We start from the raw sequence: 13,923 nt of genomic DNA, 5'->3' as shown, positions 1-13,923 counted from the left end.
TTTAGTTCACGACTATAATTATAAATATTTATTATAATTCTAAATATTTTTCTCTTTAATAAAAGCAACCACACAAATCAGAGTTGATTTAAGTGGTAAACAGTTTTATATAACTTATGTAAGTATGCAGAAAATTCTTGTTATGAGTCTCATTCACAAAATATAGCATATGCGACACGAATTGATCTGAATTAATTAAGACAAAACCTTAAAACTGAAATAAAAAAAACAACCACTTCTATTAAAAAAACTTTACATTGAATTTTGATTTTGATAATATATTATTTTTTTAGAGAGTTTAGGTTTTAATAATAGAAAACATTATTTTTGACTTCCCACAATTCGGAGCTCAATTTCTCTGCTATTTTCCTTTCCCCCCACCCCCCAACCCCCAAAAAAAAATCAACAGCAACAAATATTTTCTGGGTTTTAACTTTTCTCTGCTCAATTTCGATCAAGGTATTTTTTTATCAGTTTAAGATGCTTCAACTTTTTGTCCTTTTGGGATTTTTTTAACTTTGGTATTTAACATTTCTTCAGTCCACGTAACCAGTTAGTGCTTTAAAATTGTTTCTTTTTTAGAATAATCTACAATGGGTTTCCTTTTCTTTGGTTGATTCAGGCTTGATCTCTTGGTTTTTGATGGACTTTTTGGTGATTATTTTGACGAAAACATGAATCTTTGAATCGTTTGTTCTATTCTTTTCTTGTTCGAATTTAAAGGAGAATTAAATTTTAGGTGCAATATTTGGTTCCAAAATTTGATGCTTGATTGTTTTTATTGGTTTGTTAAAATGGGTTTCCTTCATTTGGTTAATTCATACTTGTTTTATAGGTTGATCTCTTGGTTGTTGATGGATTTTCCGGTTTTTACTTTGATGAAAACTTGAATCTTTAAATAGTTTTGTTGCATGTTTAATTTTTCGTGGTTAAATTCAAAGGAGAATAAAGGTTTAGCTGCAATATTTTATTTCGAATATGGATGCTTGCTTGGTTTTATTGGTATTTTTATTTCTCGCTATCAAAGGAGAGAGCATTTTTCCTAATTATCAACAAAACCTTAAAGAGATTGTAATTTTTGTAAGAAAACAAAGTAAAATTGGACAATAGAATTTCTATTTGCCCCCTTTTCCTCTAAAGACAGTTAATTGGTTTTTTATTAGTAGCATCCTGAGCTTGCTATGATGATTGTTTCGTTGGTTCCAATCTGCTTTATATTATCCTCAAAACTGACTTACTGTTTTATTTTGTTTTTATTTTACAGCAGAAGAAATACGTTTTAAGTAAATTATATAAGGTCATTCAACATTCTGTAAATAGAAGAGAGAGAGGTACTGGTTCTAGGAGGTGATGGGGCTTCTTCGGCCTTAGCATCCTCTCTCATAGTACTTTGCTAGCCTTTGGAACTTTTGCTGTTGATGCATTTGTATAATCAGAACAATTGAGCTTCAATGACTAGGTTGTGTGGAGAGTTTTAACTGAAGGGGAAAGATTAAAAGCTAACATTATGGGTTCTGTTTGTTGCTGCTTGCGCCCTGAAGATTTTGAGGACTATATGAATCCGAACAATAACATATATAGAAATTGTGTGTGCCTCAGTTGCATTGTTCAGAACTTCGTACATGTGGTATGTTTTACGATTCTCATTACTAAGCATTGGTTCTGACTAGTACTATTTCTTTTGCTCTCTTTCAATGTGTCACTTGAGGGTATTAAAATGGTGACTTTGTTGAGTATTTCTTTCTCTTGCTTTGTGGCACTTTTAACTTACTGTTGTAAAAAATTAGACCCGTTATTGGAAATTTGAACTTCATATCCTGTGGCACTTGTGGATGGGTTTTGCTAATTTCAATCATTTTGTGCATTGAGGTTAATATCTATTATTAATGTGAGCAAGGTCCTTTGTGAACCTTTTTACTCAGTTCCATGCATATTTATTTGTGGAAGCTTTGGCAGAGAATTATGGAGGCATGAGATTTGGTGAATGAGAATGTTGAAAGAATGATTTATGAGTAGCAGTGGACTCATTCTATATATATATATACGCTGTTCTTTTTATCCGTTGATCAATCTTGCCAAGTCGGAATTCCTTTATAATATATTATGTGTTTGAAACTGTGATAAGTTTGTTTGTAAAATAAAATAGATTAAGGTAACTCAAGCGTCTGTGTCTAAAAAACATGTTTGTTTTAAAAGATACCTTAATTGGTTTTGGATAAAGTGAAAACTTCGATAGTGTCAAGTTAGTTGTCGACCATTAATTACTAAGCTAATTTATGAAATTATCAGTTGATTGTTTACATTTTGAATAAAGTGATTCTTTAACAGTAGGGACATAGAAGATAGCCTGAAGGAGGTTTGGTATTACATGTCTCAACATGATCAAAACATTTTTATCTTCCATTTGATTTATGGGTTCCAGCTTTTTGATCCTCCAATTTTTGGTTTTCTTTGTCCCTGTAATTGTAGTATACCACATTGTTCCAAAGAGGGGAATTACGTTCTATCCCTTCATCTATTCAAGGGACAGGATCTGTTCTCTCTTCTGCATCTCTAGAAAACTCACTTTCTGACATGTGTCAATCTCCTCCAAGGCCCCTGCCTTATGATAATGACACTAGATATTTCCGCTTGCAATGTGATGGTCTTGTTTCAAGACATGAGAAGGGTTCAAGTCATTCACATGAAGAATCAGAGCCTTTAAGAGCTCAAAATGATGCAGATTTGGGATCTTTGAGTACAGAGGGAAAATGGAATGCCTTTATACAAGTCTCCGAAGAGCAGCATTCCAAATCCTCACAGAAACTCTCATCAGAAAAAGCACCAGTTGGAATTGGGTACATATATTCATCTGCTGAAGAAGAGGAGGATGTCTGTCCAACTTGTCTTGAAGGTAAATCTTCTTCTCAAATTTGAGTGGTGTTTTATTATAGCCACTATATTATGCAGTGATAGTTAGAACTTGCTCGATAGGCTAAGATTTGCTTGAACTTCAGAAGGAGGGATGCATTCAAATGCTAAATTTATGCTATATCTTGCCTCTCTAACTTGGATACTTTTTCTGTTAATTAAATCCAGATTCTAATGAGTTGACGATTAAACAACCTTGATTTAGTAGGGGAACTTACAATTAATTTGTGATTTTAATGATAAAATAAGTCCTCCATTTGTATAGGTGCCTTTTAAGCCTCTTGTCTTTTGTTAGATTCAATTTAGCTCTCTATCTAGTTTTTTTTTCCAACGCCAAAATGACCCTATTAGCTTCTCTTAATTCCAACAGTGCCACCATTTCGCCATCAATATTAGATTTCCAGTCCCTAATATTTTCCCCCCTCTTTTCATCACTCTGTCGTTGCCCAAAAATCATGGCCACCCCTTTCCACTTGCAAATAACAAAAATATATATATATAAAAATAAAACAGACAAGAAATCAGTATTGTCAAGGCAGGCGCTATGTGCACCTGCACCTTTCGCCTTAGCATTATTCAACAAAAGCGCCTCAAACCCTTTCAGGTCAGACGTGTGTGCCTAGGCATGCTTTTTTTGTAAGGTGATAGACATAAAAAGCCTGTCTAATTGAGTTTCTCTTCAATTTCTTGCATTTTCATTTTTGTCCATTTGAACCTTTGCTAGCAAGAAATCTATAATATCAAACTCTGTTCTTCGTAATATTTGAGCATTCAACAAAAACATTGATCGTAAAGAAATTGTGCATATTGACCAAAAGAAGTGCATGTTTTGTACATAAACTAGACTTCACATTAGAGTTTATTATATATCTTATGATATGTATATGTTACAAAATCTCACATATACATATTGCACTTTACTTTACTCAAGGTAGCACTTTTCTTACACTGTGCGCCTGAGGCAATAGAAGGGTTTAAAGGCCAAGAGTGTGCCTTGCACTCTTGACAATATAGCAAGAAATTGAATCCATTTGCTAACTCCATGAGTTTTTCTGGAAAATCAAACAAAGAAAAAACTTTAAAATTTTAAGCATTGGAGATTTTGGAGCTTAACCCCAATAAACCCAAATTCACATCACACCTTCCTATTAAAATTCCTATTCGTCTTAATTAAACCTCCATAAACCATCCATCCCGATTTCCATGATTTTTTTTTCTCTTCTTCTTTTAATCAAAATCAAAACCGACTTTAATTGTTATCACTTACCCATTAACTTGTTAAACCTTGAACCACTCATCCATAAAAAAACTCGCTTCTCTATTTGACAAAAAAATATTATATGGAGGGCTTAATTGGCTCTAATGAAAAGTAGGGGCTTAAATGATTTTTTTTCTTCTATAGGTGGGGTGCTTACTCTAATAATTATGCATGGTTTTTGCTACATCATTTATCTTAGAAACAAGTACTTTTATTAAAAACAATGATGATACTACTAATCATATTAGATTGGGCTTTTAATGGTTACATTATCTTCCTTTCAATCTTATCGATGTCACCTATGGTGCAGAATATACTCCAGAGAATCCCAAGATAATAACAAAATGTTTCCACCATTTCCATCTTGGTTGCATTTATGAATGGATGGAGAGAAGTGAAAACTGTCCGGTCTGTGGAAAGGTAACTTTTTCTTGCACTAGTTAGCCTGTTCATTTCCATTGTTAAAATTTATAAATAATCAACCAACTGCATTGTGATTGCATTTTATTCGGCTTAATTAGCTGTTTCTTATCTTTCTAGACTTGCAATCTGCTAGGATGGTCAAAGTTTAGAGGCTCTTTTGGTTGCCTTTGATATATATATATATATTTTCAATGTTGATGTGGTTAAACTGCATGTGTTTTTTATTGCTTCTTTTATACGTATACACATTAATGTTTGTACTTTAGTATATATGGGTAGATTTTGTTGAGTTTTCTTTGAAGGATGTCTGCCATGTTTAGGTTTTTGAATCAATGTCAAGGTGGTTCGGTGGGGTTATGCGAAAGGCTCCTGCTTGGTAGTTTTCCAAACAGCCGAGGAGAAAATTGCAACGATGGAAGGAAAGTGGGAGACTCTATCTTTCTGGTTTGAATGGTTGGAGCCTGTTTTGGATGACAATGGTATGCCACTACCGTATTGTGAAGTTTCTTTGATGGGGGTTCCGTTAAATTGCTGGTCATACTCATTCTTTACAGGTTTGGCTTCGAGATGGGGCAAGATGGTGGTTATTAAGGAGCAAACAACCAATCGAGTGGATTGCAGGGTGGCGCATATGCTGTTGAGGGTGGCAAGTCCGTTTGATATTCCTCCATATGTCATTGTTAATACCTTAGGAAGAGCGTTTTGTATTAAGATTAAGGTGGAAGGTAGTGATGACTTCTTCCCGGTTTTAGACGATGCAGTTGGGGGGGTCGGCACACCGGATCTTGGGGAGGACTCCTCGTCGAAACGGAGCCAAGATCGTCAGTATGGGCAGAAGGGAAAGCAGGTGGTGTCTGACTCCCAGAATAGTGTAGAAGAGTGGGGCCGGGAGGGTTCAATAGTGGGTGGCATGTGTGTCAATGGGAGTGGGAGAGAGAAAGTATTTTTAAGTGGGCTTGGGGATGCTGATGCTTGTCCTGCGAGGACAATATCAGATGGAATTCCAGGTCATCAAGATTTGTCGGAGGACAGTATGGGTGGGAGAGAAAGGAATTTAAATATGGGGATTCAAGTAGTGGGGCATGGGAATGCTGATTAGACTAACGGGTCATATGTTAACATGGATTTGATAGAAGTTAATGGGTTGCCAATGGTCTTTGAGGATAATTTAAATCAAAGTGGGGAGCACGTGGGTAGGGAAGTAATGGTTTCAAACTTCTCGGCTGATATTGCAGTTGTGGACATTAATGGAGGTGCAAATTTGAATGAAGAAATTGAAAATATAATAGATGATGACTTGAATCTGGGGTTGTATGTGGGACAGAGTAGTGAGGACAGGAATCTTGGATCCAATACTTTAATTAATGGAACACTACAGAGGGGGGTTAAAATTGTTGAACAAGAGGTCGCCTCTGATAATTTGGTAGAGGTCAACAAACTGTTCCGTAATGTTAACAAATCCTTGAGCTCGAGGGAGAGAGAATCTGTTGCGATTCAAGGTGGGATAAATTCAATGTTCCCTATGGTCGATAAATGTAAAACAGGTGGGGATATGGGGATCTGTTTTAAGAACTTGGTTCAATTTTTATCGCGTCCAAAAGGTCTTGGTAATCATAGGAAGTTAAGGATTGCTCCAACCAGGTCTGGTAGTGATTGCTCGGGGGATGAAATCTCTGTTAGTTTTCATGATAAAGTGTTTACAAGGGTAGTTAGGGGTTCGGTCAGGGATTCCTTGGATCAAGGCACTGTTAATTCAATGTATTTACACCTTGAAGATATTGCTAGGAAGGAAGCCGTGGCCACAAGGGAGGTTTGTGATATGTTGGAGATTTCTTTTAAAGGGGGCAACATGTTTTGGAAGGAGAAATTTTGAGGATGGAGTTGAAAGGGTCTTCCTTTTGAGGGATTTCAAGATTTAATTTTCCTATGTCAAATCTTAAAATTATAACATGGAACATTAGGGGTTTAGGGAGAAAGGAAAAATTAAGAGCAGTGGCTAGACTTGTAAATAAGATTAAATCGGTTTTTTTATATCTACAAGTGACGAAATAGAACCGAAACTTTAATGGGCTAAGAAGAAGATTAGGTGGTAAGATGCTCCAAGGTGTAAGTTCCTATCCAGCGGAAGGGTCAGCAGGAGGACTGATGTGTTTATGGAATGAATCTTTTTTCCAAGTTACAAGGGAAGAAAAGAATGGCAGATTTTTGGCAATCACAGGGATGTTCAAGTGGAATAAATTTGAATGTGTGCTTATTAATGTGTATGGCCCATCTGTTGAGGAAGAAAAGGAGGAGTTCTTTAGGGTGTTGTTGAGTTTTTTACAAACTTAAACCTCCTTGTTTGCATAGGGGGAGATTTGAATGCTTATCTCGATCCATCAGAAAAATTTGGATTTGCGCACAATTGGCATGCGCTAGATCTGCTCAGATCCTTTCTACAACAAACAAATCTCATTGATCTCCCTTTATCTGGAGGTAGGTATACTTGGTGCAACAATAGAGAGTTTCCTTCGTGGGTAAGGCTGGATCGTTTTCTGGTTAGTAGCAATTTTCTACAGGGGTTTCATAAAGTGATACAACGAATTTTACCCAAATCCCTCTCTGATCATAATCCAATTGTGCTGGAAGAAGATGGGCAGAACTGGGGCCCCAAACCTTTTAGATTTTTTAACTATCTTTTAAAGGAAGAAGGTTTCGATAATTTGGTTGAAAACTCCTTGGCTGATTTGAAGGAAAATAATGGAGGTAGGGGAATTTTTAAGATATTAAAGGATACTAAAATGAAGAGAAGAAGTTGGTCTAGCAATAAATATATGGGGATCTCAGTGGCTATTTCAGATTGTGATTCCAAAATCATTGAATTGGAATTGAAGTCACAAGGCGCTGCATTTTCTCAGCAAGATAGGGACCAGCTAATGTTTTTAAGAAGTGAGTTATAGAGACTGCACAGAATAGAGGAAAGCATTTGGTGCCAGAAATCTAGAGTGAAGTGGGTTAAAGAGGGAGATAGGAACACGAGGTTCTTCTATTTAAGTGCCTTGAACAAAAATAGATTGAATGCCATTAACTCCTTAAAGGTGGAGGGTGTGGAATTGAAGGAAACAGCTCAAATTAAATCTCATGTCTCAGATTTTTTCAAAAGAGTGTATACTTCGATTTCTACTCTAGAAGTGGGGGATGTTGATCTGATTTTTGCAATACTATCGGTTGAGCAAAGAGATAGCCAGGAGGGATTCTTTTCAGAACAGGAAGTTTGGGCAACAGTCTCTTCTTCAGCTAGTGATAAAGCACCTGGACCAGATGGATTTACTATGGGGTTTTTTAAAAAGTATTGGCTTATGTTAAAGGAGAAGATTATGAAGTTCGTCGGTGACTTTTATAGAGGCAGAAATTGGGATCATGGGGTTAATCATGCATTCATCTCCCTAATTCCTAAGAAACCTAATCCGGATTGTTTAGAAGACTATAGGCCAATTAGCCTTGTGGGCAGTTTATACAAGATAATTTCTAAAGTTCTTTCCAAAAGGTTGGTGTCTTGTATTAAAGACCTAGTTAGCCCGTATCAGTTCGCATTTATTCTGGGTAGGCACCTGCTAGATTGTGCATTCCTAGCTAACGAAGGTATAGATTATTGGAGGAAGCAAGGGAGAAAAGGGATAGTCTTTAAAGTTGATTTTCAAAGGGCTTATGACACGGTGGAATGGCCGATTCTTCTTAAATTAATGAAAGCTATGGGTTTTGGGGAGAAATGGATTTCTTGGATCGAATATTGTCTTTCTTCTGCTTCAATTTCTGTTCTTGTTAATGGTTCGCCAACTGATGAATTTCCAATGGCAAAAGGGTTAAGACAAGGCTGTAGTCTTTCCCCTTTATTGTTCAATTTAATTGGCGAACTACTACATCAAATGTTGATTAAAGCTGCTGATTTGGGACTTTTTCAGGGGTTTGAGATTGGCAAATAAGTTAATCCTTTCCATTTAACTCACCTTCAGTTTGCTGATGATCTAGTTTTGTTTTTCCATAACTCTCTGTCTAATTTACAGAATATCAAAAGAGTGTTGAGGATTTTCAGTTTAATGACAGGGTTGCACTTAAATCTTTCAAAGAGTAAATTGTTTGGTATTAATGTTGAAGCTGATACCTTAAATGATTGGGCGAATGATATTGGTTGCTCAGTGGGCTGTTTTCCCATGGATTATCTAGGCTTGCCTATAGGTGTAAAGAGAAATTTTGATGTACTTTGGGAGCTGGTTATACAGAATTTTAACAGTAAGCTAGCTGGTTGGAAGGCTAATTCACTGTCAATGGCGGGTAGATTGGTGCTTTTAAAATCGGTATTAACTTCGTTACCGATCTTTTTCCTATCCATTTTTAAAATGCCGCTCAAAGTAAGGCAGAAAGTTAATTCTTTAATGGCCAACTTTCTTTGGGGGGAAATTCATTCAAGAATCGTATACATTGGGTTGGTTGGCAGGCTGTTTGTAAACCTCTAGAGGCTGGTGGCTTGGGAATTATGAACTTGAACATTACTAATAGGGCTCTGTTGGGAAAATGGGTGTGGAAATTTGCAAATGAGAAATAGTCACTCTGGAAAAGGATGATATGTAGCAAGCACAACGCTAGTACTCTATCACTGTCTATTAATGAAGTTGTGTCGCCTCAAGACTCTTGGATTTGGAAAGGAATTGTGAACAATTTTTTGAAAAATGATGACATTGGAGGATGTTTGAGATCGCATTCTAGGAATCAATTGGGGAATGGCAAGTCTATTTCATTTTGGAATGATGTTTGGGTCAATGATTTACCCTTGAAGATGCAATTTCCAAGGATTTTTGCTTTATCAAACAACAAAAGGGGTACGGTGGCTGAGTTTGGCAACTTTGATGCAAATGGATGGGTGTGGAATGTTCAAACTAGAAGAAACTTATGTGATTGGGAATTTTTCCAATGGGTCGATCTGATGGCAGCAATTAATTGTTTTAATTTATCTGATTCAATGGAGGATTTTCTTTCTTGGAATGGGAAGGGGGATGTTCTGTTTTCAGTGAAATCCTGCAGGTTGGCTTTATCAAATAGTCAAGAAGAGCGTTTTTCGTGGAAAAGGTGGGTGTGGTCAGGTTTGGCTCCTCCTAGAGTAGAAACCTTCCTTTGGCAGTTCACTCACAAGAAATTGGCAGTGAAAATGGAGTTGAAGAAAAGGGGGGTTCCTATGGAAGATGTTCTTTGTCCACTTTGTAAATTGAAGGAAGAAACAGTCCAACATCTTTTCTTGTCTTGTTCAGTTGCAGGGGACCTTTGGAACAGATTTTTAAAGATTTGGGACATTCAAACAGCTTTGCCTAATGATCCACTAGTTTTGTTAAGCTCATGGTCTGATTTGAAGAAAGACTCGCATTTGAAAATTCATCCCTGGAGTAGTTCTTTGGTCTATTTGGAAAGCAAGGAATTCAATTGTGTTTGATAACTCAAGCCTTGATTTAACCTCTCTCTTCTTCCTAATTAGATTTCGGTTGGCTCATTGGTTCTTAGCAAAGTTTCCCCATATTCTAATTCATTTGGATTTGTTGGTAGGGGACCCCTCTCTTGCAGACAAAATTGGTATTCAGAAAATTCAAAGAAGTGTGATTCAAAGTTGGCAACCCCCACCAATTGATTTTTATAAATTTAATGTCGATGGGGCTGTCAAGTCTGATGGATTGGCTGGAGGAATTGGAGGCATTTTGAGGGATTATAATTGTACCATTTTATCGACGTTTTCGGTTAGCATTGGTCCAGGACCTCCTCCGTTGGTTGAGCTGAAAGCTATTAAGAAAGGTCTAGACAGTTTTCTTTCATCAGAGTGGGCTTCAAAGGGAAGACTGATTCTTGAAAGTGACTGCAAATCTGCAGTTGACTGGATTTTACTGCCTAATTCTGTTCCTAGTTTTTTCAATTCAATTGTTTTGGATATTGTGTCCTTAGTTCAAGAGAGGGCGGTTTTTATTCGATGGATTCCTAGGGGCTGTAATTGGGAAGCAGATAAATTGGCTAAGGATGGGATCGGGTAATTGTAAGGGTATTTCTATAGGGTACTTCATGTATTTCAGTTTTATTAGGATTCACCCTTGTATTGGTGTACTGTTTTGTAATAGTTCTCTATTTCAATAAATCAAGGTACTCTTTTCCTCCTTCCGCTAGTTACTCTTTTTCAGAGTTAACTATGAGGGAGGTTTTTAATGAGGCCTTTCATTCCTATCAAAAAAAAAATGAAGTGCTTACTATCTGGTTGTTAGAAAAAGTGATGGAAAGACAAGCTCATTAATTGTTAGAGAACTACAGAAAATGACGTTGCTATCTTGTTCCAATGGGGATAAATCTTTTTCTTTTCTGTTTCTTTTTTCTGTTTTTTTTTTATTTTCAAGTGGTAATCCAATTTCTCCTTGAAATGTCTTCCCACATAGGGGAGAACATTTTGTCGGTCTAATCAGTTCGGCTTGATGAAATCGAATATCGAAAGAACCAACTTCACTTGAAATAACCAACAAAATCAAATTGATTAATTGAAAAAAGGGGAACTGATTTAGGTTGACCTGTTTAATTGGTTTTAACTATCTTAAAAAACAATTTTATTTTATTAGTATATGAAAGCTATTTTATATTATATACATACAATAAATGATATTATTTATACTTTTAAACTATATTGTAAATTGTGTTATTTATATTCTGTAGAATATAAATAAAAAAAATTAGGTCTTGTTAGTTTGATCTATTCATCTAGCAACTTTGAAAAGCAGTAACTGACTGAACTAGATGAACAAATTGTTTTCCCTAACCAATTAATTCCGGAACCAAATAAACTGAACCGAATTATCTAAATTTAATTGGTTAAAACTGATTAATGCTCTCCCCTATTCCCGCTCATCCTCTTTGTTCAGAACTCTGAAGATTGGATATATAAATTATTAATGAAACAAGTAGGCATAGATAAGAGAATTGTCGATTGTGCAATGAATGTCCTTTTCTCTGGACTACCAGCAATCTATTGTGCTTATACAAACTTTAAACAGGTATAATACATCTTGGGCTCAAGTAAGTGATGTTGCTTGGTGAGCTCCATGGTTTAGGTTATATTGTATAATGTAGATTTACTAGCAGTAGAAGTGATCCTGTTGTATCAAAAACTGAATGGGGAATATTGTTTATCACTAACCGGATGTTGAGTATGTAGGTATATTAGAGGTATTTAGAGATTATCCAACTTTGAACTCATTGAGTGGCCTCAGTTGTAAAGGGAGTGTTATTCTCCTTAGAGGATCTGGGTTCAAGCGGCTGCGATTGTAGGGTGTGTGCGCGTTGTCAATGGCTTAGAAAGACTTTGAACAGATAGTATCTTATAACTACTTCAGACTGTTCAAAAAAAAAAGATTATCCAGCTTTGAATTAAGGTTGTATGCATGTTAAGCCATGCAGCAAAATTGCCATTTTGCTTGATGATATTTTCCTGCTGCTTCCCAATTCTTAACTTTTCAAGTAATTTTAGTTTGTGTTCCATCTTTGCTTGCTTCTCTAACTGCATGTCGTCTGGTCGTTGTTTGGCATTTGGAGTTTAAAGAAATCATGTTGGAAACTCCGAATGTTATTTCATCCCCTGAATGCTTATGGTTCACTTTTATTTTCCATTTTGGGAACTTACCAGCTCCTGGCTTAATTTGATCTATAAGATTATCCAACTTTGAACTCATTGAGTGGCCTCAGTTGTAAAGGGAGTGTTATTCTCCTTAGAGGATCTGGGTTCAAGCGGCTGCGATTGTAGGGTGTGCGCGCGTTGTCAATGGCTTAGAAAGACTTTAAACAGATAGTATCTTATAACTACTTCAGACTGTTCAAAAAAAAAAAGATTATCCAGCTTTGAATTAAGGTTGTATGCATGTTAAGCCATGCAGCAAAATTGCCATTTTGCTTGATGATATTTTCCTGCTGCTTCCCAATTCTTAACTTTTCAAGTAATTTTAGTTTGTGTTCCATCTTTGCTTGCTTCTCTAACTGCATGTCGTCTGGTCGTTGTTTGGCATTTGGAGTTTAAAGAAATCATGTTGGAAACTCCGAATGTTATTTCATCCCCTGAATGCTTATGGTTCACTTTTATTTTCCATTTTGGGAACTTACCAGCTCCTGGCTTAATTTGATCTAAGATTATCCAACTTTGAACTCATTGAGTGGCCTCAGTTGTAAAGGGAGTGTTATTCTCCTTAGAGGATCTGGGTTCAAGCGGCTGCGATTGTAGGGTGTGCGCGCGTTGTCAATGGCTTAGAAAGACTTTGAACAGATAGTATCTTATAACTACTTCAGAGTGTTCAAAAAAAAAAGATTATCCAGCTTTGAATTAAGGTTGTATGCATGTTAAGCCATGCAGCAAAATTGCCATTTTGCTTGATGATATTTTCCTGCTGCTTCCCAATTCTTAACTTTTCAAGTAATTTTAGTTTGTGTTCCATCTTTGCTTGCTTCTCTAACTGCATGTCGTCTGGTCGTTGTTTGGCATTTGGAGTTTAAAGAAATCATGTTGGAAACTCCGAATGTTATTTCATCCCCTGAATGCTTATGGTTCACTTTTATTTTCCATTTTGGGAACTTACCAGCTCCTGGCTTAATTTGATCTAAGATTATCCAACTTTGAACTCATTGAGTGGCCTCAGTTGTAAAGGGAGTGTTATTCTCCTTAGAGGATCTGGGTTCAAGCGGCTGCGATTGTAGGGTGTGTGCGCGTTGTCAATGGCTTAGAAAGACTTTGAACAGATAGTATCTTATAACTACTTCAGACTGTTCAAAAAAAAAAAAGATTATCCAGCTTTGAATTAAGGTTGTATGCATGTTAAGCCATGCAGCAAAATTGCCATTTTGCTTGATGATATTTTCCTGCTGCTTCCCAATTCTTAACTTTTCAAGTAATTTTAGTTTGTGTTCCATCTTTGCTTGCTTCTCTAACTGCATGTCGTCTGGTCGTTGTTTGGCATTTGGAGTTTAAAGAAATCATGTTGGAAACTCCGAATGTTATTTCATCCCCTGAATGCTTATGGTTCACTTTTATTTTCCATTTTGGGAACTTACCAGCTCCTGGCTTAATTTGATCTAATGATGATAAAGTAGTGGCATTGAGCTTTATACAAAAATGAAAACAGTGTCTATACACTAAATCTCTCATCTAAACTCAACCATCTATTTTGTTTGCATTTCCAGGTTATGGTGTTCGATGAAACGACTTAATCGTTGTTCGGAAGGTTTTGCTGTGGATGAAAACTAGCAGAAGACAGAGAATCCGAAAAAGAAAAAAAAATAAGATAAGACATCTA

The 13,923-nt window shown here is 36.3% G+C and overlaps 1 protein-coding gene across 2 annotated transcripts; it reads left to right on the top strand.

Annotated features, from left to right (window-relative positions):
- The first annotated feature begins 364 nt into the window (after positions 1 to 364).
- Positions 365 to 13,902, top strand: LOC120182472 (E3 ubiquitin-protein ligase At3g02290-like). Of its 2 annotated transcripts, XM_039187442.1 has the most exons (5): positions 368 to 459; positions 1,265 to 1,627; positions 2,470 to 2,893; positions 4,479 to 4,588; positions 13,811 to 13,891. In XM_039187442.1, the coding sequence occupies exons 2-5, from the start codon at positions 1,508 to 1,510 to the stop codon at positions 13,835 to 13,837; spliced, it is 681 nt and encodes a 226-aa protein (XP_039043373.1). In that variant the 5' UTR covers positions 368 to 459; positions 1,265 to 1,507; the 3' UTR covers positions 13,838 to 13,891. The 2 variants fall into 2 exon arrangements, with proteins under 2 accessions (XP_039043374.1, XP_039043373.1); XM_039187443.1 differs by lacking the exon at positions 4,479 to 4,588 and having other exon boundaries at positions 365 to 459; positions 13,811 to 13,902.
- The last annotated feature ends 21 nt before the right edge of the window (positions 13,903 to 13,923 follow it).

The sequence above is a fragment of the Hibiscus syriacus genome, unplaced genomic scaffold, assembly GCF_006381635.1.
Source record: "Hibiscus syriacus cultivar Baekdansim isolate YM2019G1 unplaced genomic scaffold, ASM638163v2 tig00112673_pilon, whole genome shotgun sequence".
In the NCBI taxonomy this organism is placed as follows: Eukaryota; Viridiplantae; Streptophyta; class Magnoliopsida; order Malvales; family Malvaceae; genus Hibiscus; species Hibiscus syriacus.
This window is presented reverse-complemented; position numbering and strand designations above follow the sequence as displayed.

What these genes read in the sequence shown, in the direction of transcription:
- LOC120182472 (XM_039187442.1), top strand. Translation starts at nt 1,508, where the DNA reads ATGGGTTCTGTTTGTTGCTGCTTGCGCCCTGAAGATTTTGAGGACTAT. An exon ending in CTGTCCAACTTGTCTTGAAG is followed by an intron (nt 2,894 to 4,478) that starts GTAAATCTTCTT and finishes CCTATGGTGCAG; the next exon opens with AATATACTCCAGAGAATCCC. An exon ending in ACTGTCCGGTCTGTGGAAAG is followed by an intron (nt 4,589 to 13,810) that starts GTAACTTTTTCT and finishes TTGCATTTCCAG; the next exon opens with GTTATGGTGTTCGATGAAAC.